The 26,993-nt window shown below is 42.0% G+C and overlaps 1 protein-coding gene across 4 annotated transcripts in view; it reads left to right on the top strand.

The window, feature by feature from the left end:
• Positions 1 to 26,993, top strand: part of Tnpo1 (transportin 1) — an 87,366-nt gene that overhangs the window by 25,987 nt on the left and 34,386 nt on the right. Inside the window, exons 1-6 of one of the 4 annotated variants that reach the window (XM_006517636.4) lie at positions 9,342 to 9,471; positions 9,608 to 9,721; positions 11,857 to 11,932; positions 15,734 to 15,883; positions 21,672 to 21,778; positions 24,661 to 24,794. In XM_006517636.4, coding sequence (XP_006517699.1) covers positions 9,617 to 9,721; positions 11,857 to 11,932; positions 15,734 to 15,883; positions 21,672 to 21,778; positions 24,661 to 24,794 — 572 coding nt within the window. In that variant the 5' untranslated portion in view covers positions 9,342 to 9,471; positions 9,608 to 9,616. Of the gene's footprint in view, positions 1 to 9,341; positions 9,484 to 9,607; positions 9,722 to 11,856; positions 11,933 to 15,733; positions 15,884 to 21,671; positions 21,779 to 24,660; positions 24,795 to 26,993 lie in introns of those variants that run through there. The other 3 variants (NM_001048267.1, XM_006517637.4, NM_178716.3) reach the window with 3 other exon arrangements.

Genomic DNA, 26,993 nt, shown 5'->3' with positions numbered 1-26,993 from the left:
CCTGGCATGTCCTTGCTATGAAGTACAAACTATTTCTTCACATTTGTTCTCTCCTTCTTGCTCTCTTTGTGTACTAGTGTGTATATGTCTGAGCACAAAAAAGTACAGATGCCTGGAGGCCAGCAGACACAGAATCCCCTGAAACTAGAGTTAGAGGTGTTTCTGAGCCACCTATAACTGTAAGAACTGTATCTACTGTAGACGGAGCCATCTCCAGCTCTGCAATACAAATTATTTAATAACTTCAAACAGCTCTTAAGTGATGATTTCCATCAAACTCTGACGTTGACGCTGCCACATTAACTACTTAAGTCTGCATTCGGTTCCTTCTGGTTTTTGGTTTTTGTCATTCTTTGATTCAGAAATTGTCACTAGAGTAAGAAGCAGAAAGCATTTCTAGGAGCAGATGTATTAAGTTAGGAGACTGGTTCTCATCTAGTTGCAGGAGCTTAGAAACCATTGGTTTGAGTTGCTTAAAGAGGCCCACTGTGATGGTTAAATTTGTTACAGGACTCAACAAGAGGTTGCTGTTTATACTTCTGTTAAGTAGAAAGAGATACTAGTCCTCTCGGCCTTATGTTTTGATTAAAGGTGAAAAAGTTAAACTGTAACAAATGATCTAGCTATGTTAGTGAAGTTCCTGCTCTGCCAGCAGATGACACCTGAGTTTGACCTCCGGCCTCACAAACATGAGTGCTCCTGCACCCCCACTCCAAGGAGCTCTAAAAAACGGGGTTCAGTTACCATACCCCAAAGTGATCAAACTGGAGACAGTAGATTGAAGAGGGTGCTGAGTTCTTGGTGCTACATATGATGTTCTGTGACTAGCTGTCATGTGTGTGGAATGATGGAGAGTAGTCTAGGGTGAGAGAATGTGTTGGCCCTAACCAGGCAGACCTGGGTTACAATCCTGGCTTTTTGTTTTCACTCTTGGTGACTGTTGGCATATTGCTTTCCTTCTTTTAGGTGCCTTCCCCTTTTGGAAAGTAGAGGTAATAATAGTATATGTGCATAGAATTAAATGAGATCTTGCATTTAAACAGCAGTATAAAACCTGTTATTACTTAGCTCTGTACAGATTTGGGGATTATTCATTGATGTTGAATAGCTCCTCTGCCACATGTACGCTGAACATATAAGCTGGATACCACTCCCAACTTGTGCCTGTTGGTGGTGGATTGATACCTGCCTCATTGCACTGTTGTAAATGTTAATGAACCGAAGTGTAAAAGGTACCTGGTTATAGATTGGGTTGAATTCTGGAGTCAAGCCTTTCTCCTGTATCACTCAGTCACTAAGAAACCACACCTTTTTATATTACTGTGGATACTTTTGCATTTTAACAGCATATTTGTCAAAGGTCTTTGTACATGCTAAGAACACATTTTTTTAAAATTTCCTTGGTTCTCATTTTTCTGTTTTCTCTCAACCCTGTCTATCTTCTATCCCTTATTGGCTGCAATAAGTTTGTAATGCTGGAAAACTAAAAACTTAGCTTTTTAACCTATTTCTTCCAAGTGGCTAATTGAAGCACTTACTCTAAGCAGTCAATCAATCCAGAGCCTTTTCAAGCTCACATGCCTGGTACCATGTTAGATATACTTGTCTCACTTCCCAGTGGTACAGTACTTTCCTAGGATGCACGGAGCCCTGGGTTCAGTCCCTGCTCCCCGCCACGCCCCACCAACAGCACTGCTGTTTTGTTGCCTTCTGTTCTACTGGAACTTGCTTCCTGAACTAGGAACTATAGGTTCAACTCTATAGTTTTGCCTCACACAATGCTCCCCCCCTCACTGCCCCCTCCCCTCCTTTCCTCGCCTTCCCTCGCCCCCCTCCCCTATGAACGCTCTTTTCTTGACCCATGGAAATCTGTTTTCCCCTTTCTTTGCTCATCATAGCTTTTTTTCTTCTTCTAATAAAGAAATATTTACGGGCTGGTGAGATGGCTCAGTGGGTTAGAGCATCCGACTGCTCTTCCGAAGGTCCAGAGTTCAAATCCCAGCAACCACATGGTGGCTCACAACCATCCGTAACAAGATCTGACTCCCTCTTCTGGAGTGTCTGAAGACAGCTACAGTGTACTTACATATAATAAATAAATAAATCTTTAAAAAAAAAAAAAAAAAAAGAAATATTTACTATGAAAGTCTGTCTCAAATTTTTTATTCTTTAAATTATTCAGCACAATTCTTAAGCTTTGCTTGTTAAGGTAAGGTAAGATATGTATACAAAAAGAGGACTTAGTGATTTAGATATAGTGTTGCCAAAATATCTCATTTTTAACTATCAGGCTATATAGTGACTTTTCAGATGTTAGGATTTTTACAATAATAAAGACTGGCTTTACTTTTTTACCTCAGAAGAATCCAGTATTTTTTGTATGTGTGTTTTTATTAGTTTCCCAGGTTACAGCTTGATATTTCTGTTGGAAAGGCAACATATCAGGGTCCTGGACCCTGGTTTGATACCAGAGAAGACTTTATTTTGTTGTTGTTTGTTTGGTGTTTTGAGACAAAGTCCTGAATTTGTGATCTCCCTGCCCCTCAGTACTGTGTTCCAGCACCACCACTCTGGTAAGAATGCACGCTAAAGCCAGCCTAGCTTGGCTTGAGTCCTAGTCTCAGCTTGGACTTGCTGAGGAGACGCCGAGTAACTTCCCTAGGATTCAATTTGCTTCTCCGTTGCATGTGGTTACTGTCAATACCAAGTCAGAGTTGTGAGATTAAATTAGTGATCATATGTCGTGCTCTAGAAGACTGCTTGCCTCAGAAGATATTAGCAGCCTCTACTATTGACATAGCAATGCATTGGGTTTGTTGTTGTTTTAGATAGGGTCTTGCCATGCAGCCTTGTCTGGCTTTGAACTCACTGTGTAGACCAGACTCTGCCTCTGCCTCTGCCTCTGCCTCTCTGCCTCTGCTTCTTTAGTGCTGGGAATGAAGACCAGCAGCACCATGCCCATCATATGTAGTACAGTATTTAAACCTTTTACAATGTAAGGACCAGAACTTTGAGCTGTGTGTGTCTGAGAAGCACAGCACCTGTCTCCGGAGGCTGGAGCTCTACTTTAGATGAAGCTGGAACAGTTAAGTTTCCAGTGGCTCCTGCGTCACTGTGGCTTGACAGTGTTGAAGTCTGGAGCAGAACGTGGACATGTCTTGTACTCAGTTCTCCTCCGGAGGGGGAGATTATGCCTTCTAATTTTAAGGGATGGTGCCTTTGGTGCCTTCCCAACCTGTCCAGTTACTAGCCTCTGCGTCTTCAAGGCACTCCCAGCCCATCTCAGGCTTCCTCACATTTGCTTTCGATCTGTTCATCTAAGCTGAAAAGTCAGTTCTTCAAGGGAGCTCTCTCCTGGCCTCCTAACTGATCAGTGCTCTGCTGTCTTAGTTGTTATCGCACCTTCCTCGGCTGAGGCAATGTGCTGAGGAGGAGTGATTCCTGACTGAGAGGAACTCTTTCATTTCTAGGGTAAGACAAACTGGGGTTAACCAACCACTAGGAAGCCGGAAGCGGTCCTAAGCCTTGCCTGTATGACGTGTGAATGCTCCACTACAGTGTCTCATTGGTCAAACAAAAAGTGTGCTTACAGTTTTCAGAGCTAAGAGCCTAACTTTGTTTATATATATACATAGAACTTTTGGCAAGGTTATTTTGCACACTCACAGTTTTCTGGTTATACACTGCAGTGTTGCTGCAGGATGGGCACACCTTATCTCCTCTGGACACTACCACACGTATTTACCTTTGGGGAGGTCCTGACACTGATGGCAACATCTATCAATTCACAGTGATGCAACATGCCTGTGGCTAATAGTTGTTTGCCTTTGAGTGAAATGGGGGAAGAGCATTGAAGCAGATGAGGGAAGCATGTTTTGTCTCTCCTAGCTGAGTATGTTTGTCTTTTCTCACCACTCCTCAGTAGACACTGCATCTGGCTCTCACTAAGTAAGAACTGTGGTTCACTTGCATTTGGCCTCGCCAGTGCTTATTACCAAGCTCGAGATGTGGGTACTGAGGTTCCAGTCTTGGTCCTCTAGAAGACCAGCTCCGTGCTCTTATAGCAGTCCTAAAACTCAGTGTAGACTAGGCTGGCTTTGAGATCTGCCTGCAACTAACTGTCTTCTCAGTGCTGGGATTATTAAAGGTGTGTGTTGGGGTTTTGCCTTGATGTATATCCATCTGTGCAGCACCACAAACAACAGGTGCCCGTGGAGCAGGAGACATTGCCAGATTTCCCTGGAACTGGAGTAGCAGGCAGTCGAGGGCTGTGGGTGCTGGGAATGGAACCTGAATCCTTTGGAAGAGCAGCTGGTGCCCTTAACCACTAAACCATCTTTCCAGCCCCTGGGTTAACTCTTTTTTTTTTTTTTTTTTTTTTGGTTTTTTTTTTTGGTTTTTTGAGACAGGGTTTCTCTGTATAGCCCTGGCAGTCCTGGAACTTACTCTGTAGACCAGGCTGGCCTCGAACTCAGTAATCCGCCTGTGTCTGCCTCCTGAGTGCTGGGATTAAAGACGTTAACCGGCTGGGTTAACTCTTATAACTCTTTTTTCAGATCATTCGTACTCCTTGCTCGGTATCTATAATCTAATTTAGAGTTGATATATTGCCATATAGTAGTTGGGAGTTGAAGGGTCAGAGGGATTGATTTTCTTATGTACGTTTTCACATCTTATCCCCCAGATTAATTAATCAATTTTGAGACAGTCTCATAATGCAGCCTTGGCTGGCCTGGAATTCACTCTGCAAATCAGACTGGCCTTCTGTCTAACTCATAGATCTGCTTGCTTCTAGGGTGTGTGTGTGTGTGTGTGTGTATGTGTGTGTGTGTGTGTGTGTGTGTGTGTGTGTGTGTGGTGTCGGGGAGGCATGACATAGTGCACCTATGGAGGTCAGAGATAAGTCTGAGGAACCGGCAGGGACAGTGCAAGTTGCTGCAAGTACCTTTACACCATGGATTAGTCTTGCTTGGTCCTGCCCCCGTCCCCGTCCCCGTCCCCGTCCCCGTGGGGAAGAAGATGGGTAGTTTTACTGTTTTCAAAATCATTGGAAATTTGTATGTGAGTTTAAGAATTTAGGGCTGACTTTGGTTTTTGTCTTCTGGGGGAAGTATCAGAACAACTTAAGTCTTTTGCTTTTTATTAGCTTTTTATTCCAGTGCCATATCTATGTACTAGTTTTACTTATTTTAATTTTACTTACATGGGTGTTTTGCCTGCACCTATGTCTGCCGATCATGTTGCTGGAGCCCAGAGAAGCCAGAAAAGGGTGTGTAGGATTTGGATTTACAGATGGTTGTGAGCAGCTATGTGGGTACTGGGAATTGGTCCTGTGTAACCATAGCAACTGTTCTTACACACCGAGCCACCTCTCCAGCCCCTCTAGTTAGCTCTCCAAGAACTGTCTTCTGGGTTTTAACTTACCATTGAGTGTTACTTGTTTGTTGTTGGTTTTTTTGAGATATTTAGCTCTATGTGTTCAACTATAAAAAGTATGTCAGCTAGTAATTGTTTAAATATTAGAAGAAAATATTTATTTCTTTTGATATTCAATTTAATTAACATTAATGTTCTTTAAAGAAATGGTGTGGCGTGGTGGTGCACGCCTTTAATCCCAGCACTCGGGAGGCAGAGACAGGAGGATTTCTGAGTTCGAGGCCAGCCTGGTCTACAAAGTGAGTTCCAGGCCAGCCAGGACTATACAGAGAAACCCTGTCTCGAAAAAAACAAACAGACAAACAAACAAACAAAAAGAAATGGTTTCTACCTGGTATAAAGCTGACATGCTTTGGTTATTGTTATATCTAATGACTTTGATATTTTTGTTTGTTTTTTGTTTTGTTTTGTTTTTTTGAGACAGGGTTTCTCTTTGTAGCCCTGGCTGTCCTAGAACTCACTTTGTAGACCAGGCTGGCCTCGAACTCATAAATCTGCCTGCCTCTGCTCCCAGTGCTAGGATTAAAGGCGTGCGCCACCACCGCCCAACTCTAGTGACTTTGAAATGGTCCTGTCTACTCTGAGATTTGAATTGTTATTAACCCATGGTCAGTGTTGGAGACAATTGTGGTGATGGTTGCACAGTCATAAGAAAAAGCTCTCGATGCTGCTAAACTGTGCACTAAGAATGGCCAAGTGTAGCCGTTACCTGTTTATAGTTGAGTAGTGTGCTTTCCAGTTTGATGGCAGGTTCTAGCGCTATAGCCAAGGCTATTTGAAGTTGATCCTCTTGACTAATAATCATCTGCATGCTGGGAATGCAGGCATGTGTCATCATGCCTCGTCACCATGCCTTGCTTTGCCACAGTTCTTAAAGGTGATACAGAAGTTCAAAGTAACAATTCTCAGTCAAATATTTTTGAGAGGCTTTTTTTACAGATAACTTTAATCAGGTTCAGGTATTGGGAAGCACTTATTATCATTGTTTGATCAAATTAGATTTAGAGAGAGGGTTTTCCTGTGTAACCCTGGCTATCCAGGAACTAGCTCTGTAGATAAGTCTGGCCTAGAACTCAGAAGATCTGCCTGCTTTTGTCTCTAACCCTGAATGTTGGGATTAAAGATTTGTTCCACCAGCCATATATATATATATATATATATATATATATATATATGTATGTATGTATGTATGTATGTATGTATGTATGTATGTATGTATGTGTGTTGTTTTTTGAGACAAGGTTTCTCTGTATAGTATAGCCCTGGCTGTCCTGGAACTCACTCTGTAGACCAGGCTGGCCTTGAACTCAGAAATCCACCTGCCTCTGCCTCCCGAGTGCTGGGATTAAAGGCGTGCCCCACCACTGTCCAGCGGTTTTTTTGTTTTTGTTTTTTTCCAGTAAGGGTTTTTCTGTCTAGCCCTGGCTATCCTGGAAGTCACTGTGTAGACCAGGCTGGTGTCAAACTCAGCTCCCAGCTCAGATAAGATACTATTAGTACTGAAGTGTTGAAAGCTAGATGAGGGAGGGCATAGTGGAGCACAGTCCTCATGCCATCAGGCAGGCAGGCAGGCAGGCAGGCAGCATTGGAGCTTGAGGACAGTCTGATCCACGGCGAGACCTGGCCTCAAAAGAAAGAAACTAACAAGCGAATACTGTTGATTTGCATGCAGGTCTAGAGAAGGAAGTCTGGAAATAGTCTGATATTATGTCTTTTGTCCACCACCTTTAGAATGAATGAGATGACTGTGCTTTTCTGACTGGGCAACTGATCGTTATCCCTGACTTTAGTTTCTCAAAGGGCCCTGAGGGCATAAGTGGGCTACTTCAGCAGGTGTCGCTTGAAAGCATTGGCCTGGAATGATGGTCATGCTATATTTATTATCTATGAAAGGTTGTAGAGTTAATATTAGTGTACCATAAGTGTATGTATGTATGTATTAGTTAGTTTTTCATATTGCTGTGATACATTTTCTGAAAGAAGCAGCATAAAGGAGAGCAAGGTTGATTTTGGTTTACAGTTTAATGGAGAAATACAATGTATTATAGCAGAAAGACTGCCCATCATGTCAGACAAGCATGGCGTCTGTGACTCCGTAGTCCTAGAAATGTGTGGCTGGAACTTGTCTGTTCTTCACATCTCAAAGGAACAGGAAGCAGAAACAAGGCAGAAGTCCGCAGGGGTATAAAAATCTCAAGCCCCATCCCTAGTGGTCTGTATCTATCCTCCAGGGAGGTGCTGCCTCCTAAAGGTTCCACCACCCCTCTTGATAGTATCAGGCACATGAACCTGTGGAGGACATTTTATATTCTAGCCAGAACACTGTATGTAATTTCCATTAGACGACACTGTAAAAATATATCTAATTTAATGTCATCTCAGAGACATAATCTTCATGGTAGAATTGAATCAACTTTACTTGTATAACCATGTTGTTTTAGTATAATGTAGTTCTTGCAATTTTAAAAAGCGTTTGAAGTTAGAAAAAAAAACAATCTATAATGATAGAAAGTCAGTTACTAAGGTTTCTTGTGGTAATGAACATGAAAGACCTCCATCTTGAACTGAGTGTGGGGTCAAATCACTTGGTTATGTGCTTATAATTTGTACAGTTCTGTGACTCTGCCAATTAACAGTTTAAAAATTGCAGCACAACAATAGACTAGAAATAATTTATATTCTAAAATATTTTCTTAAACCATGTAATATGTACAGACAAGGGAAGAAATGACAATTTTCACAATTGCGTAATATAAGTACACTTGTACATAAAACATTACAGTAGCAGCAGATACTAGGAAAGTGGGCTAAATCCAGTCCTATAGCACTATTTGTTATAACAGCAGTGATGTCCAGAGGAAAGTGGAGTTGTTGGATGCTTTGTTGTTGTTGTTCATTTTGTAAAAACACTTGATTTGTTTGCCCGGTTTAGGGAGACAGTAGACGATGTTAAGCAAAGTCGTGTTAGAGATATGAAGCACAAAACCGTGAAGGAAAGCAGGGGAAAACAATTTTGAAAAATGAAGGAGAGGGCAAGGTCAAATAGAGGATTGTAAGAAGATGAGGGGAGAGAAATAACCTGCTAGAAAGGGCTCTTTCTAGCTGAGACTGCTAAACCATTGTATAGTAGAGTTGATTAACAATCCTCTCCTTCACCAAGCCTCTCGGGTTTCGTTATTAAAAATAATTTTACAGTCAATCCTTGACTTTATTAGTTTTGTTCAAGAAGTTAGTTTTAATGAAGCTGTCATTAACACAGTAACCTCCCGTTGCCGAATCAGATACAGCTCACACTTTATTCCCAGCCTCTACCGATTACACATCGCCCTTCTCAGTAATGTGTTAGTCAGGGCAAATGATACACACCTATGTTTAAGAGTCCAGTGGGGCGGGGGGAGTACTTTAACAGAATTCCACACTATCCTACTGTAATTTACCTGATTTTTCTTGTTTATCCTTCATTCTACAGCCCTTTGTGTAAGGCAGTTATTTCGTGATGGAATTTATTTCACTTACTGAGTTTGTAAGTTGAAGTTTATGAGAGGGTGAAATTTTTTCCATTGAAGTTCTACAAAGGTTGCATTTAATGTTTTTAAGATGTGGTTCAGACTGCAACGTGCCTCAAAAATTTATTTGAACGACTAATATAGCTTTGTATATTAAATTGAAGTGCAACTGTTTTTATTTTCACTATTGAGCTGTCAGAGGGAGTTTTCCCCCATTCCGAAAGTCGTCGTAGTTATTCCTGTACGCTCATTTAAAATAATAATCCGAATCAGATTTCGACCGGGGCTTTGCAGGGGCTTGCAAAGAGCAGCCTTCGTGTAAGCAGCCTGGCTGCAAGAGTTGGGTTGGTCTGCGTGTGCTCCGTGGCACTAGGACCCAGGGGGCTCCCGTGAGCGGATCTTGGGGCCAGATTGCAAATTCGCGGTGACTCAGTCTGGTCAGCTCCTGGCGCTCGAGGCGGCCGCGGAGCACAGCACAGACACGGCGGACGTTGGCGCGGACCTTTGGAGCGGTCCGGCCGGGTTTCGGGTCCGAGCCTCGGTTGGGGCCGGGGCTGGGGCTGGGCGGCGGGCCGTGGGCAGCGGGAGGGTGCGCGGCCGCGCGGCGGGCCTCTGCGTGGGACTAACATCTGCTCGTCTCTTCCTGTGTCTGGCTTGATTTGCAGCAAACCAAGATGGAGTATGAGTGGAAACCTGACGAGCAAGGGCTTCAGCAGATCCTGCAGCTGCTCAAGGAGTCCCAGTCCCCAGACACCACCATCCAGAGGACCGTGCAACAAGTATCCTTGCCGTGCGGGGCCGGGCCTCACGCAGCCGCCGCCCGCCGCCCCTCCGGGCCGCGGCCCCCACCCCGCCGGCCTCGTGCACGCGGCCGCAGCCCGCCAGGCCCGCCACCGCCGCGTGGGGCTCGGCTGCCGCTTCCGGGCCGCCGCCGGGGAGGCCACACGTGCCGCCCCGCCACGTCCCCGCTGCTGAGCGGGAGCGGCCGGGCCCACACAATGACCGGCGGGGCGGGGGCGCCGGGCCTGCGAGCGGGCTGAGGCGGGCGGCACGGCGCGGCTGGGGGTGGAGCTGGCGCGGGGTTTGAACTGTCGGGAGAGAGAGAAGGCCCGCCCGGAGCTTTCTGCAGAGGCGCCTGAATGGCCGGCGACTCTGGTTGGTGCTCGTGGGAACACCTGTTGCAGCCTCCCTGGCGCTCCAGTGAGGTTTGCATGGGCGACAGCTACCCAAGGGGTTGCTGTGGGCTGAGTGCTGGTGTAGAGGTCCTGTTGTCACAGTTGGAGAAACGAACATTTGCAGGGTGCACGGATGGAGAGCTGCAGGCTCCAGAGGCAAACAGACCCGCAGATGGCAGCCTCTTACCCCTGTTAAGTCCAAGCAAGTTAATTCTTTAAGAACTTAGATTTGTGTGTTCACACCAGATTCCCTTGTAATGCTTTCCAGTAAGGAGCAAAATCATCTAATAGGGAATTAGGTAAATTAAGTGAGATCCTGCTGTTTGAGCTTATTTCATTTTTTTTTTAAAATCCACAGAGGTGACGTTACAAGAGGGTTTGAAGCAGTACTGTATTGCTGTAACCTCAGTCCTCTAGTAGACGACTGAGTATGACACTGCCCGTTTAAAAATGGATAGAACAGTGACGTAAATCTACTTGAATTGTTTAAAAAGCCATTTTGTTGGAATACCTTTGATACTAGGGAAAAAAGTAGTTTTAGGTATAGTGGAGCTTTTATCTGAACATGCTATAAACACCTTAATTTTGTGTTGTCATAGATTTATGGGTAGTAAAAGTTGAAAAAAAATGTTAAGTATCTTACGAAACAATAAAACTAGCCAAGTCCAGGATTGTATTGTAATTTCTGTAGCACTGAGTATTTTAATTTCTTGTTTTAAGTACCTATTATATACCAAGTATGATACTTGGGCCAGTCCAGGAGTCAATGTTCAGTTTACTCTGGGCATTGAGCATATTATGTCCTGTGAGAAAGAACAAATTAATGAAGCATGGTTGTGCCACCCCTGTGATCACAGCTTGTGGGAGGTTAGAGTGCTCACGATGGCCTGGTCTTTTGTGTCCTTAGCATAGAGCAGATCTGTTACGCGCGCGCGCGCGCGCGCGAGAGAGAGAGAGAGAGAGAGAGAGAGAGAGAGAGAGAGAGAGAGAGAGAGAGAAAGAGGGAGAGAGAGAGAGTGTGTGTGTGTGTGTGTGTGTGTTTGCATGCGTGCAAAGGTAACAATAAACATTAACATCAGCAGGCTAAAACTAAGAATCCTTGCTTGTTTGGGCTTTACTTGGAAAAGGTAGTTACATTTTGCTAGAATTTGCATACTAACTCCAGACATTTAAAGGCCATTTCCAGTATGTAAAAAGCCTATTTAGTGTACCTGGTATATTTGATAATTTAGATTTCTTTAGTAAGAACATTCTCCCTGGCAAGCACATTACAGACTGAGAGTCAGAGCTTGAAAGGTTTAGAGCATTATGTCCCTGGCAGTTAGTGTCCTTAGGTGTTGTGTTTGCAATGAGCAGGGGTTGACTTAATGGACTTTCTGTCTGGGAAGAGTTGGTGTGGAGACGTGCATGAATGGCAGTCTCTGCTGTGACATTCTAAAGAACAGATGAGCCAAGAAGAGCCATCGTGATCATTTCCTGCAAAGCTCTTGAGCGAACGTGTGGATGCCTGCCTACCTTCACTTATGTCTTATTGAATGTATGCAATGCAGCGTGTCAGCCAGAACACAAATGGTTTTTATATAACAAGTAAATATGTAAATAACATATGAAGTTTGGTTTAATAAGCAAGCATTATTCTTAGGAAAAGTAGAAGGCTAAAACATATTAGATTTTAAAATGCTGAATTTCTTTCTCTGTAGATTATACAGAGAAGTTTCCTTAACCACTGTTTGTTCTAGAAACTGGAACAACTCAATCAATATCCAGATTTTAACAACTACTTGATTTTTGTTCTTACAAAATTAAAATCTGAAGGTAAGTAAAGCTTAACTGAAAATGTCTTTAACGTTCAGATCTTTATACTGTGAGTTATTACTGTCAGAGGATTTCATTTTGCCATCTAATTGATGGGTATCAGATATGCCGCCTAGAGTTACTACCACTGTGGTATTTAAATGGGTAAGTACCGTTCTCTTGCTAACTGGATGCTGATGTCAGTTCCCTCACTGTTTGCAAAATGAGAAATGGGTTGCACAGTCTGTCTTGGTGTTTGTACTGAGTATAATAAAGATTGACTTTTTAAAGAGTATGCAGATTGAATGCAGGGCTTCATAATTACCTGGATGTGTGTGTATGTTCATATAGGAAAACATGAAAAGCCATATAGCCAAAATGAAAACACTGCCATCCAGTAATTGTTGTCTCTGAACTTAGCTTCTGACTGTATACTATTTCAAAGTTATTTACAAATGATGGAGTCATTAACTACTACAATTTTCATTTCACTAACTCCTACTTGTCTGCTTTTATAATGACGTGGTCTTTAATTGTTCCTAATACATGCCATGTATCATTCTTGACTTTTATTTCACAAATTATATATCCATCAGCACTGTTTCTTTGTCAGGCCATTTGTTTCGTGGGAAATATGAATGAAACAAATCTCACTGAGCTCATAGGACAACTAGAACTGCTCTTGATGGTGTTTGGGCGTTCAGTGTCTCTTCCTGGACCTCACTGCAGGCACTCAAACAAGTACCCACAGCTTTCTGGCCTCTAAACCAGAGCCTTAGCCTTTGTTTGGCAATGGATGTCTTAGAAGCCATAGTAAAAACACTGCTTTGTAGAGTAAGCTTTGTCTGGACTCTTGACACTAAAGCATATAACCTGTCTTGCTTCTTTCAGCTGGAAAATGCCTGCTAGATCTTTTCAGATCCTATAATCTCAGCGCCAGAGCCTAGCATGTCATGGAAGGAAAGATTCACTAATTCATACACACTTTAGGGCCATCAGTGATTCTTCTTCTTTGGTGAATACTTGGGAATATACTGTTTTTCTTAGTATAAGAAAATCTCACATACTGGTGATCAGTAATCAGTTGGCTGGAGGTGTAGTTCATTTTAGAGTAGCTCTGCCGACATCCCCTCATCACACACACACAGACACACACGCCTTTTTTGGTGTGTGGTAGAGTTGAGACAGTCTCTCTGTGTAGGCCTGGCTGTCCTGGAACTCATTCTGTAGACAAGGCTGACCTCAAACTCAGATCCACCTGCCTCTGCCTCCTGAGGGCTGGGATTAAGGGTGTGCACCACCAGGCCTGGCTAAAATACAGTGACTGTTTTGTTGTTTTTGTTTTTGTTTTTAATCATTCTTGTATATATTCATCCCAACCACTGATCCTCCCCCCCCCCCTCAGACGAGCAGGTCTCCCAGGGACATCAAATAAACATGGCAAGCTACAATAAGACTAGGCCCATACCATCACGTCAAGACTGGACAGGGCAACCCAGTAGGAAGAAATGGGTCCCACAAGTAGGCAAGAGTCAGGGACAGCCTTGATTCCCGCTATTAGGATATCCAGAAGAACACCAAACTACTCAGCCATAACGTATATGCAGAGGACCCAGGTTAGACTCCTACAGGGTCCCCATGAGTTCATCTTCCTGGTATGTCCCTGAACCCTCTGGATCTTGCAATTCTGACCCATCTTGCCCCCTTTTGTGGCATCTGCTCCCATCAGTTGCTAGATGAAGGCTCTGGTCTCTGATGACTTTGCTAGGCACTGGTCCCAGCACACCCGGCCAGCAGGACATTCTGTAGGTTGAAGGTTTTGTGGCTGGGTTGGTGCCCCAGTCTCTTCATTTAAGGTCTTGCCTGGTTACAGAAGATGGCTAGTTCAGGCCCCGTGTCCCCCATTATTAGAGTCTGCTAGAGTTAGTCCTGTAGATTCCGTTATACTAGATTTCCACTTCTTCCCAAAATGTTTCCCAGTTCCAGTCAGTTCTTCTAGTATTTTCTCCCTCTCCCCAACCTGATCCCTCCTATCAAACAGTTACAAACGAGATTCTGCTCTGTAGTTGTTTAAATTTTAACCAGTTTGCTCTCTCTTTTCTTGCTCTTATTCCAAATAAGCTATTTCATTATTATACTTTCTTGGCATGTAAAGATACTTTTTTTTCCCCCTTGAAGATTTATTTATTTAACGTATGTGAGTACACTGTAGCTGTCTTCAGACAGAGGGCATTGGATCCCATTACAGATGGTTGTGAGCCACCATGTCGTTGCTGGGAATTGAACTCAGGACTTGGAAGAGCAGTCAGTGCTCCTAACTGCTGAGCCATCTCTCCAGCCCATAAAAATACTTTGCCTCTTAGAGATTTTGCCAGTCAAAATGCAGAGCACATACTAATTAGAAAAAGTCTAAGGAAATGTACTTGTTAATGAGGTAGGTCAAACAGTTACAGTACAGTAACATTCAATGCCTCAGCTTTCACATTTTTTCTTATTTGTGTGTGTTTTTCTGTCTTGTCGGTTGGTGCATGCTGTGTGTGTGGATGCCCTCGATAGGTCCCATGAAGATGTAGTTACAAGTGGTTGGGAGCCACCAAAGTGGGTGCTGGGAACCATACTTAGGTCTTCTGTCTTCTAATTGTGGCAGATGCTCTTCTCTTAGCCACTGTTCCCCTCCATCCCCCGTGGTTTTTGCATCTTGTAATGAGGAGGGTTGTACAACAGAGTGCAGCAGAGAATGTGTTGAGCTAGGTGCTTCCTTCAGGTAGATCACTTGCCTTTCCATTCAGTGCTCCTACGTGACTTCATTTTGAGACCGGTCTACAATCTAGACCTGGTTCTACAATCTAGACCAAGCTGACCTTCCCACATAAAGGTGTGTGCCTTCACAACTGGCTGATAATTTCAGGTAAATTCAAAGTCTGAAATAATGAATAGATAAAACAAAGCTATCAACATAAAATAAAGGCATGTGTTATCATACTTGGCCTGTGTTTTGTCACTTGACTCCAGTTCCAATTTCTGAACTTGTGTATTGTGAGAATTAAATACCATAGATACTGTGTTTGTGGTAGTGCATAACAAACATTTAGAACATGTCAGGCATTCTCATGTCGTTAGTTAGCACCAGCGATGAATTCACCTTTCAGAAGACAAGTATGAACATTAAACAACTTTAAAGTCAATTTGTTTTTAATACTTCAGGAGGGAAATTCTTACATTACTGTGTCCCATCCCCACTCCCAGACGAGTGAAAAATATTGTAGTCATATTGTATGAAAGTGGTCCTCTCTTTATCTTTGCTGGCTTTTTGTTTTTCAACCTGGAAGTTTTTTGTTTGTTTGTTTGTTTGTTCTCAGGAACAATTTTCTTTCAATGAGATATTTAGCATTATATAAAAATATTTTAGATTGCCATGTTCTGAATGGGTGCCATTCGTGTCTATGACCAGTAATACCACTAAGCATCTTTAAAATGCACTGAGCAGTGCCCTACTCCAGAGAATGACTTTGAACACGTCAGTAACGTCAAACCTGAGAAACCCTGAACCATAAAGTACAGAACTGGTTTTTGATAATTTGTAATTCTAGCAAAAAAATTGGAATCAATCCTTGAATATAAATGGTTTTAAAATAACTGTTGTTTAAGGTAGACTGTGGTAGAGCATGACTTTAATCCCAGAGGCGGAGACATGTGGATCTCTTGAGTACCAACATGGCCAGGGCTACAGAGAGAAATTCTGTTATAGAAAATAACCAACAAGTGGCTGTTTTTGACATCCTGAAACACGGAATTCCTTTAACCTTCCGTGCTTTCTTCCAGATGAGCCCACACGGTCATTGAGCGGTCTGATCTTGAAGAACAATGTGAAAGCTCATTTTCAGAACTTCCCAAATGGTGTGACAGACTTCATCAAGAGTGAATGTCTAAATAACATTGGGGACTCCTCTCCGTTGATCAGAGCCACTGTCGGTAAGCAAGCCGTGTCACAGAAGCCTTGCTTAGGCTAACTTCAGTTGGGATGGACAGCATAGCCTTTCAGCTCTTATGTATAGCATTCACTACGCAGTAACAGCTCCATAAGACAGTGGGGCTGAGGTCACTGGTTGCTAACTAGTGCTAACTAGTGCTAACTAGTGCGATGGTTAGAATGGGGCATCAAGGAGTGACAGGCGCTGAGCTTTCTGTGAGAACGTGTGCACAGGGACTCCTTAACTGTCTGGTGCCGAGGGTCATTTCTGGGCTTACTCTTTAAGGTACAGTATCAGTCTTACGAAGAGGACTCTAAGTGCTTACTTTCAGTACTCGCCTTCTTTATGTCTGCTTCAATAACAGGGTTTGCTTTCTTTGTTTTTAAAGTCTTCAGTGTACATCTTGTTTTCAGGGATTGAAACTGTTCATATAATAGTAAATTAAAATACTTAAAATAGCTGACATAAATCACTTTGGAGCACACAGCTCCGTTTGGTAAGTGTGTGTTAGCAGCTCACCACAGACACAGGCAGCTGTGCTCAGAGAAGCCTCCACCATCAGTGTGCCCAGGCCTTACTGTAAGGACACCTGTCAGGTTGGTTAAATGGAAGTCGGCGAAATAAATCATCGTCTTACTCCGCATTCTATTAGGGAGGGGGAATCCTTAGTTTCATGCAGTTTCTCTTTTAAGTTTGAGAAGTATTGTTTGTATCTGAGGCTCTGGGATTCTCTTCAGGCATTCCATGTTAGAGATTGCATTGTCCTGACTTCAGGTCTGAGGAACATGGTACACTTGTAGTTTGGGGTACAAACTCCACAAGAGGATCCTCTTAAAGGCATTGCCAACTCTTGGCAGTGGTAAAGAGAATGGAGTGTGCTAGCAGTTTTCTCTGTTTACAACCAAGAAAAGACCCATAAATGTGGTGAAATGGGATTAAAAGAAATTTAGAGTCGGGCAGCACTCGGGAGGCAGAGGCAAGCGGACTTCTGAGTTCGAGGCCAGCCTGGTCTACAAAGTGAGTTCCAGGACACCCAGGGCTACACAGAGAAACCCTGTCTTGAAAAGACAAAAAACAAAATTAGTTTCCTCAGAGAAAAAGCAGTTTAACTGAAAGGCAAGGAATAGGTGAGATATAGAAATTAAATGAGATTCTTGGCTTCCTAAACAGTTGTATTATAAACCCGTCGTTTCTGTTTATTCACATGGTATAGCTTGATGTGTTAGCTATAGAAGGTTGGAAGTGCTGAGGAACGTCTCTGTTACCTTTCAGTGAGTAAAGCCTTTCCAACTGCTTTGGGCTGGTTTATTTCAGGATTGTTCCCCGCAGGGTTCTAGGAATTGAACCCATGGCCTTAGTTAGACATGATAGCCACACACTGCCCTGAGCCTTATCAAGCTTGGAATTAATTATTATCTTTTGTTTTCTTACTTCAAAATAGAAATACTGTTGATGGCTAGAATTTGTATTTCTTGGTATCATTTCATAAAGTCTGTACAGTTCTTTGTTTTTAGGTCTTGCTTTGTTTTTTTAAGATTTATTTATTTTATGTATACGAGTGCACTGTTGCTGTCTTCACAAACACCAGAAGAGGGCGTTGGATTCCATTACAGATGGTTGTGAGTCACCATGTGGTTGCTGGGAATTGAACTCAGGGCCTGGAAGAGCAGTCAGTGCTCTTAACCACTGAGCCATCTCTCCAGCCTCTTAGGTCTTGTTTATAGTATGTACTCTGCTATTCGGACTGTGAGAGGTCACTGACATTTTTCAGTATAGCCAACAGTTTCTAATCTAGCTTCAGATGTAAGAGCAGTGTGTTTCAAAGTGATGTCTAGAGTATGGTTAAATACTAATTGCGAGCCCAGATTGGATGTGGATAGAACAGCTAAAGCAGTGGTTGGGGTGGGAAGTGAGCGTATTCATTTAGTACATCGGATTTCTTCATAGTCTGCACATTAAGTATCCCTTGGGGCTTGGGAACGTCTGAATGTCCTGAGACAGTCGGCCTCACTAAGGAACTCACTATTTAACCCAGGCTGACAAGAAACTCAATGAGATCTCCTTGCTTCTGCTCCCCTAAGTGCTGGGCTTCAAGGCATGAGCCACTATAGCTGGCTAATAATTTCTGGTAATTTAAAAGTCTGAAATACTAATTACATAAAGCTACCTAGTTAAATAGATTGACCAGTTAAATTATTTGCTTTGTGTTGTTAATTAAAAATGAAAGGGCAGTGGTACTCCAAGACAAAAACAAAAGCTTAAGAATATGCAGATTTGGCCTGGAGAGATGGCTCAGCACTTAAGAGCACTGACTGGTTTTCCAAAGGTCCAGAGTTCAATTCCCAGCATCCACATGGTGGCTCACAGGCATCTGTAACAGAATCCAGTGCCCTCTTCTGGTGTGAGCTCACAACATTTACTGCTGTGGGTGCTGAGGCTGAGAGGTGGTCCAGTGCTCAGCCCAGATGTGACATGTCTGCCACCCTGTCTGAGCATTCAGGGAACGTCCCAGAAGGTAGGCAGGCAGAGTGAACGAGCACAGGCAGCTAGTGGGAAGGGCTTCAGGATGCTGTCCTCTGGGCATGACATGGCCATTGAGTTCTCCTGTCCTGGAAACAGCCTGTCACAGGTGGACGTGGGGTTCGTGGGGTCCTACTACCTGCTGACCTATGGCTTTTGAAACATTCTTGGAGAGGTATAGTCATTGTCTTCATTTGTGCGACCACTGGTGATCCACACTAAGCTCCAGTATACAGCTTCAAAAGATGGGCCACAGGAGGAAGAATGAGTGTGGAGAAGGGGGTGAGAAGAAAGAGAGGCAGGAAAGGGTGAGAGTAGCGAGGCTATAAAATTATCAAGGGACAAAAACCTTGAAAATTGGGTCGTTACCCCACTGTCCTGTCCTGATGCAGAGTAGAGACGGTAGAACAGTAGAAGAGTTTTGGGCAGGCACAGTCAAGTGTCTGTGGTGAAAGGACTCACAGGGGCAGTCGCCTAGAATTGTGCGAGTTTGGGGGTTTTTTGTTTGTTTCTGGGAAATAAACACAAGCATATTATAAGATGATAGTTCCCAAGAAATCTGGGATTTTTTTATTATTGTTTTTTAAATTAGTTAATCTTAGTTCACATGAGAAAAGATTTTAAAATATTAAGATGTATTTTGAGATTGAGTCTTGGTTTCTGTTCATTCTCCTGAGCTGTAGCTGCAGGCTGTGCCCGCTGTACCCAGATGTATTTTCTTCCCCTCTCTGGGTCTGGGATGTTACAAATCCTGTCAATTTATTTGGAAGCTGCTTCATTTAAATGGTTGAGTGCTAGCTAATCCATTACCTAAATGAATTGCTTATCTCATCAAATAATACATGTCTTGTTTATAATGCTACTATTCTAATTATACTAGTAGAAAAGTTTATATAAGATTAATTCATAGAACTGACCTTATTGGCCAAAATATTTTAAATTCTTAAGATGTTAAGTATTAAGTATATCACACCCAATTACAGTTCTCATATTTGTTTAGTTTGGTTTTGTGAGATAAAGTCTCAGGTGGTCCAGGTTGGCTGCACACTTGATCATCACTCCTGCTTCCATCTCTTGTGTGTTGGGAGTCACAGGCACATGGCTCTACACTCAGCTCTCATGATCACTTTTCCTTTTTGCAACTTTTCTTACTATTTTCAGGAGTAGATGGACTTAATGGAAGTTGGAGTTTGTCAATCTTTCAGCATTCTTTAATGTTTCCCAAGCAAAGGCAATGCCATTCAAGTTGTAGATTGTCTCTCTTTTGTACGTTTGGTTTTTCTCAAATTTTATTTGGTTTTGTTCTTGGTTGGTGGGTTGACTGGGAGTTTTTGAGGCAGGGTTTCTCTGTGTGGTCCTGAAAGATCTCTAGATTAGGCTGGCCTAGCACTCAGACATGTGCCTGCCTCTGTCTCCAGTGCTGGAATTCCAGCTGCCTCCTCTGAGCCTGACTTGGCTTGAGCTCGTGATCTTCTGCTTTCACTTTCCAAGTCTGGGATGGATTACAGCTTTAGGAAGCACAGAATCAATCCTGTGTTCTTTTTTATTTTAGCTTGAGGAGAGACTGACTGGTCTTGATGCCAGATTGATTCTTGCCTAAAGGCCAGTAGTAAGAGTGCTTGCTTCAGAAGGCTTTTGGTACAAGGTTTGCATTTTGTTGTCGTCATTGTTTCTACTTGATTTCCTTTTTTTTTTTTTTTTTTAAGTGAATTGTTTGTTTGTTTGAGACATGCTAAAAATAAAAGCTACTATGTAGTTCTGGCTGACCTGGACTCACTGTATAGGTCAGATAGCCTCTAGCCCACAGAGATCTGCCTGCCTCTCCTGGGATAAAAGGTGTGCTTTAGGCTCTGTGCTGTGTGAAAAGTTACACCTTTGTCATCAGTTTTGCTCATTGCTCAGGACAGTCTTGTTAGAACTAAAGGGGAGAGTTAAGGAAAGCGTTAAAGTGTCTTCACTCTGTGGCTTGCTCAGTCATAACTGGGTGTCTCTTAGATGCCAGGCATTTTTTGTGAGTATTCCTCACTTTTCAGAGTAACCCTATGAAGAAATTATTTTTCCGTTTTGCAGCTTAGATTATATATAATTTACCTACTGTCAGAGTATATACCTTCGTGTATGAAAAGATCCATAGCCACCACGTTTTATGCACTGGATACTTATTAAGTTAGAAAAGATGTGCACAGCGCAGTTTAGTCCAGTCAGGAGGTGCTTAGTTAGAAGGCGCCACCGGTGGGACTGTTGGAGCAGTTCATCATGTCTACCTAAGATAGGGTTCTGTCTTCGTTACTGCAGACACCATGAGCCAGGCAACTCTTATAAGGAAAATGTTTAATTTGGCTGGGTCCTGGTTTCAGAGGTTTCATCTGTTAGCACGGTGGCTGAAAGCAAGGCAGCGAGTAGGCAGGTGGTGCTAGAGAAGAGCTGAGAGCTAGCTCTACATCTTGATTTGCAGGCAGCAAGGAGACTGTTTCAGAGAGCATAGCTTGAGCATTTAAGATCTCAAAGTCCTGCCTTCATAGTAGTACACTTCCTCTCAGTTCCACTTCCTATGACCAAGCATTCAAACTCATGAATCTGTGGAGGCCAAACCTATTCAAACCACTACAGGGTCTTATAAAGCATGTGGACACACTGGATTGGTCTCCAGTGAGGCATACATCTGCTTATTTTTTCCCTGCTTGTAGTCTTTGATTATAATTCCTGTGCAAGTTGGAAGGGTACTCTTAGTTTTGGTTTGGTTTGGTTTGGGTTTGGTTTTTTGAGCCATGGTTCTTCTGTGTAGCCCTGGCTGTCCTGGCCCTCGCTCTTTAGACCAGGCTGGCCTCAAACTCAAAAGATCTTCCTTTCTCTGTTGGGATCAAAGGTATGTGCCAACCACCACCTGTCTTATCCTTAGTCTTTCGATGGGTCTTTTATTACAGATTCTTAAGCTTGTCATTCAGTGGTAGAGCGGCTGAAGGCATTTTGGTGTCTTTCTTTAGGTGATTTTCATGAATTTTTGTTAATTTTAATTAGTGGATGTATCGTAGGTATTATAGAAAAGCAAATTGTAGGGTTTTTGTACAGATGTTTGGTGAAGTTTTAAAAATTGGAAACGGTGTGCAATGAGATGAAAAGTGTCTGCTGTGTGCTGCCTGTGATGCACACCCCACACTGAGGCGATGGTGACTGAGGTAGCAGCCTGGGTCTCTTGGTGGGTTTGAAGTGTGTGTTATGCATGTGCCCCACACAGTGCATTATGCTCTAAATGTGTGTTGTCTTTCTAGGTATTTTAATTACAACCATAGCCTCCAAGGGAGAGCTGCAGAATTGGCCTGATCTCTTACCAAAACTCTGTAGCCTGCTGGATTCCGAAGACTACAACACTTGTGAGGTACTGCTGTTTATCTGCTCATAGCATGGGTTAACTCTGGGAAAGTGCTTCTGAAATGGACAACTTCAAAGTGCAGAGCCTAAAGCTCCCTTTGTATTTTATACTTGTTAACCTTTTACTGGTTTTCTGGGAATAATATGACAAAAATCTGTTTTCTCTAAGGAAAGATTTTGTCTTTCTAAAGTTATTCTTAAATGTTACACTCATGTGATTAACAGCTGTTTATACTACATTTAATCAATTTTTAATTGTATATGTGGAAATGTTTTGCCTTCGTGTATATGTGTGTGCCCATGTATGTGTTTGGTGCTTTCAAGATCAGAAAAGGTCATCAGATTTTCCTAAACTGGCTATGGAATGGTTTTGAATTACTGTGTAGGTCCTGGGAAGCAAACTTGTGTCCTCTGCAAGAGTGATGAGCACTCTTCCCTTCCAGCAGCTGTCTCCCCGCCCCTCCCTGATGGCTTACATACATAAAAAAAATAAGCTGAAATTTCCCAAAGCACCAGACCATAAACTGTTTTTGTTTCTCTAAATTAATGACATACAATAACAGGCTTAGGCATTTTTAATCATACAGTAATTCTGATTCTTATCTTGATTTCGTGTTTTAGTTTCTTGGGGTTTGTTTGTTTGGTGTGTGGGTTGCTTATTTCTTTCTTGCCACTGTTAAATTATATAAAACTTACGTATGCTTGGGGAAATGAAGAAAATGTTTGGATTTTTTTTTTTTTTTTTGAGACAGTATCATGGTGACCTTGAACTCTCCTGGTCCTCCTAACCTACCCCCCAAATGCTAGGATTACAAACATGAGCCACCATGCTCAGTTAGAGTTCCTTTCTTACAGATTCTTCATGCTGATGCGCACTGATGTATTTGACTTACTAGGGGACAGAATCAACCAACCTACCTTCTTCCCTCGCCCCCTTCCTCCCTTCCTCCTTTCCAAGACTGAATCTCACTATAGTTCTGGGAGGTCTAGAACTCTGACAGATACAACTAGCTTTGCTTCTGAGTGGTAGAGTGAAAGCCGTCATGTGGCAGAGACTTCAGATGCTTTGGCCCTGAAGCAGCACATCCTGGAGGTTTAAAAGAACGGTGTGACATGAAGTGGATTTAGGACTAGCCTGGCCTATCTAAAGGAGCAGCGACCTAGAGAGAAGAGAGATTTTGTCAAAGCAGTCTCTTAAATCACTCTTATAAACCTGAATTCTCAGGGCTGGAGAGATGGCTCAGCAGTAGGAAGTACTGGCTACTCTTCAGAGCACCCACATGGCAGCTCACCACCATCTGTAACTCCTGTTGCACAGATGAATGCAGGCAAAACAGCAATGCACATTAAATAAATTGTTCAAAACAAAATGTAGTTTGCAGATATGTGCTGCAGTCCCTAGGAAATAGTGACACAGTTTAAATGACACTTTGATATATAGTAATTATAAAAGATGAGATATAACAAGCAGTTTCTGGGAGCAGAAGTATAAAAATACTAATGGTAAATTGTAAGATGTTGTGCTAAAGATGTAGGCTTTCTAGATATTGATTCAGAATAATTCCTAAATGTTTGTTTTTAGTGAAAATTTGGTCAGCTTGTTTGTTTGCTTGCTTGCTTGCCTGCTTAGTTGGTTGGCTCTTTTTGCTTTTTTCCTTATCTTTTTAAAAGTGTATTCTTCTGCCAGACAGTGATGGGTGGCACAAGCCTTTAATCCCAGTGTGGAGGCAGAGGCAGGTAGCGCTCTGTTTTTGAGGCCAGTCTTGTCTACAGAGTGAGTTTCAGGCCAGCCAGGGGTAAAGAGAACCCTGTCTTACAAAGCAAAAAACTAAAAACAAATAAATTCTTCTCTATTATTATTTTGGGTGGCTGATTGGTTGAAATTGTTATTGCCATAGTAGGAAACAAGTGAACATTTGACTTCAGTAGTTGCCTTTTAGAAATACAACTTGTGTGCAAAAATCTTAGTATTCAAATATAGCTAAAGATCTCTAAAATGTATACTAGGTTAACATGGTAAATCTAAGACTGACTTTATAGTTTTGATAAAATTTTAAGTTTAAATTCCAAAATTTAATTTTTGAGGTATTGTAAATTCTAAAAAGAATTATAAAATAATCACCTTAAAAGGCCATACTTTTTGTCGGTACTGTTATAAACTGACTGTAATGCACCTGTGTGCCAAGTTGTTAGTAATGGAAGCAGACAGAGTAAAGTAATTGACCTACTTACTAGGTTATTCTGTGCGCATGACCTCTGGCCTACCTTCCTGTCAAGGAAAATGATTGGGGAAATAGTTGTCAAGTTGAATCTTCTGTCCTGTTACTATGTTTTGTTGTCAGTTTCTAAGATATGCCTCATCTGTAGTCGTATTAAAGTTATTAATAAATTACATATTTCAAAGTAAATGCAGGTTACAGTGGTTATTTATATGAAAAGATAGCTTTACATTCATTTTAGCACTTAATAAGAAAATTTAAATATGGACTTAAAATTGGTTAGAACATCTCAGTGGAATTAGATAATGAAATTAAATGATATTTATAACTAACCAAAATATTTTCCACTTTTAACTTACTTGATGCTAGAATGTAAATGTATCATTAGGATAATATTTTAGTAGTCTGAAGTGTTTTTAAGTTCTATAAAGCATGTGTGGGCAGAGAACACAAATATCTAAATCAGTATTTCACACATCTTGGGTTCTTAAAGTTTTCTTTAGCTTTATTCTGATCTTTTCCTTGAACTTTTTCTTGCTGTGTTGTCTAGACAGGTCACAAACTAGTTAGTGATCTGCATGTCTCAGCCTCCCAAGAGCTCGGATTACAGATCATGTGCCTATTTGTAGCTGATTTCAATGCATTCTAATATTGCAAACGTGTCTTCCAGGGAGCCTTCGGTGCCCTTCAGAAGATATGTGAGGACTCTGCAGAGATTTTAGACAGTGATGTCTTAGATCGCCCTCTCAACATCATGATCCCCAAGTTTTTACAGTTTTTCAAGCACAGCAGTCCCAAAATAAGGTATGTATATAGAGGTGTTGGCCGGCCATTCTTTTGTTTAAGACCAAGATTAGTTCAGGAAAATTGTTTTTTAAGTTATCTGCCTTGTCACATCCAAGTACCTTCATCTGTAGCTGAGTAATACCATTCTTCCAGTGCAGCGTTGACATACCCATGTCCATTGAGATCAACAAGGTTACCTAATGTTCTTTGAACTTTAGTTGTCCTTTTTGCCGCCTACCCCTATTTCCAGGTCTAATTCTGTGTTCTTTTGCCTTTTATCCTGTGAAAGGTAAATTATCTGAATTGTAATGAAAACATGTTGTCATTGAGTTGTCGCTATTGTTACTTTAAAGGTGTTGGGTCTAATTGCAGGGAGGAGGAGGAGGGCTCATTTAAACACAGAGGCACCGAAACCTTTTAGTATGCCCTGAAATGACATAGGCGTATGTGGCACTCCTCCTGTTTAGTCTAGACCGGTATCCTTTCTTCACCTTAGCAATCACAGATCTTAAAGTGATGCCAGCCGTGTAATGGTGAAAATACTGTATTTGAAGGTAAATTAGCCTTGATTAAGCCTATTGCAATTATAGTGCATTAATGGAAGTATGTGGCTCCATAATGTCTTCTATACTGTTTTGAGCCTTTTGTTTTGGTGTGTGGTTGGCTAATTTTCCTAACCTGTTAAGGAAGGTGTTTCAGTTTCTGCTTTATCCGTTCCCTTGGCTTTTTTTTTTTTTTTTTTTTTTTTTTTTTTTTTTTTTTTGTCAATGCTTCATGTATTTCCATAGAATAGCAGATGTATTGGCATATGAATAAGAATCCTTCCTTAGAAGTAACCAGCCACTCAAGGGTAAATGCACTTCAGTGCAGTATTGTATCTCACAGACGTGTTTCAACTGTGTGACAAGAGAGCTAGCCTAACTTTATTTCTTGGTTAAAGTCTCCATTTGTGTCACTGTCCTCCAGCTGTTTACCCCTTTTTTTGATACTGTCTTCCTTCCCTCCTCTGCTCCTCTGTGTACTTTATGTGTCTCATGTGTATATGTAAATTCTCATCTAGGTTCTGCATATGAACCCAGTGTGGTGGTGTCTCTCTGGATAGGGCATCTCCAGCTCTGTCCATGTCTGCACATGTCATAGAATTCCCCTTTGCAGTGGTGTGTGGATTTGGAGTGTCTCTAGATTTAGGGCCTTGTGTGTGTATGCCGGGCACGGTACTATACTGTGTAGTTCTGGTTTTAGTTGTTTTGAGGAAACTATTGATTTCCATGGTTGCTGTTCCCATCATCAGCAAAACTAGTTCCTGTTCTTAGTGTCCTTGCCAGCATTTGTTGTAAGTCATTTTTTAAGTGATAGCCATTCCTGTAAGAGTAAGGTGAAATCTCTGTAGTTTCAATTGTTGGCATTTCACTAATGCCTAAAGATGTGCAACACTGTCCAATATTTATTGATCATTTTATATTTCTTTGAAAGCTGTCTCTTCAGTTTATTAACCCATTTAGTGATGTGATTTTTGTTTTGTTTCATTTTTCGAGTTCTTCATATTCTGCGCATTGGCGTGTGGTTGTCAAAGATTCTCCTATTTTCTATGCTGTTTTCCTGCAGTGGTTTCAGTTTTCAGGTCTCACGTTAAGGGCTTTGATCGATTTTGTTAAGTATGGATCTAGTTGGTTATTAGTGTGTATATTCCCAGTTTTCCCAGGAACATTTGGAGAAGAGGCTCCTTCTCAGTACTTGAGACCTTTGTGAAGAATTGGGTAGCTATAGACATGTGTGTTTATTTCTGGGCCATGTTGTACTTTATGGGTGTGTGTGTGTGTGTGTAGTGCATTGCTATTGCTGTGACTCTATTGTAATCTGAGACAGGTACAGTAATAGATTACTGCGCTGCCTTCAGCACCACTCTATGCTTAGCATCCTAGGACTGTGCATTGTCTTCGTGATCGCAACTCTGGATGAGTGTGAATTGTACGTTAGTGCTTTCCCTTAGAACTTTCCCTGCTGCCTGGTTTGACCACCATGTGTTCTATGAACAAGTTCTTGGTGTTAATTTGGGCATTGTAAGTGGCTTTTCTCTTTGAATATCTGTTTGAACATAGTGCTTCCTTGACCTTGGTTTTTGTTTGGTTTTTGTTGTTGTTGTGTTTTTTTATTCGGTTGGTTTTATAAGATTTTATTTTGGGGGCTGGAGAGATGGCTCAGTGGTTAAGAGCACTA

Source organism: Mus musculus, chromosome 13 (genome assembly GCF_000001635.26).
Source record: "Mus musculus strain C57BL/6J chromosome 13, GRCm38.p6 C57BL/6J".
NCBI classification, from domain to species: domain Eukaryota; kingdom Metazoa; phylum Chordata; class Mammalia; order Rodentia; family Muridae; genus Mus; species Mus musculus.
Note: the sequence above shows the minus strand (reverse complement) of the source record. Positions and strands in the feature narration are given on the sequence as shown.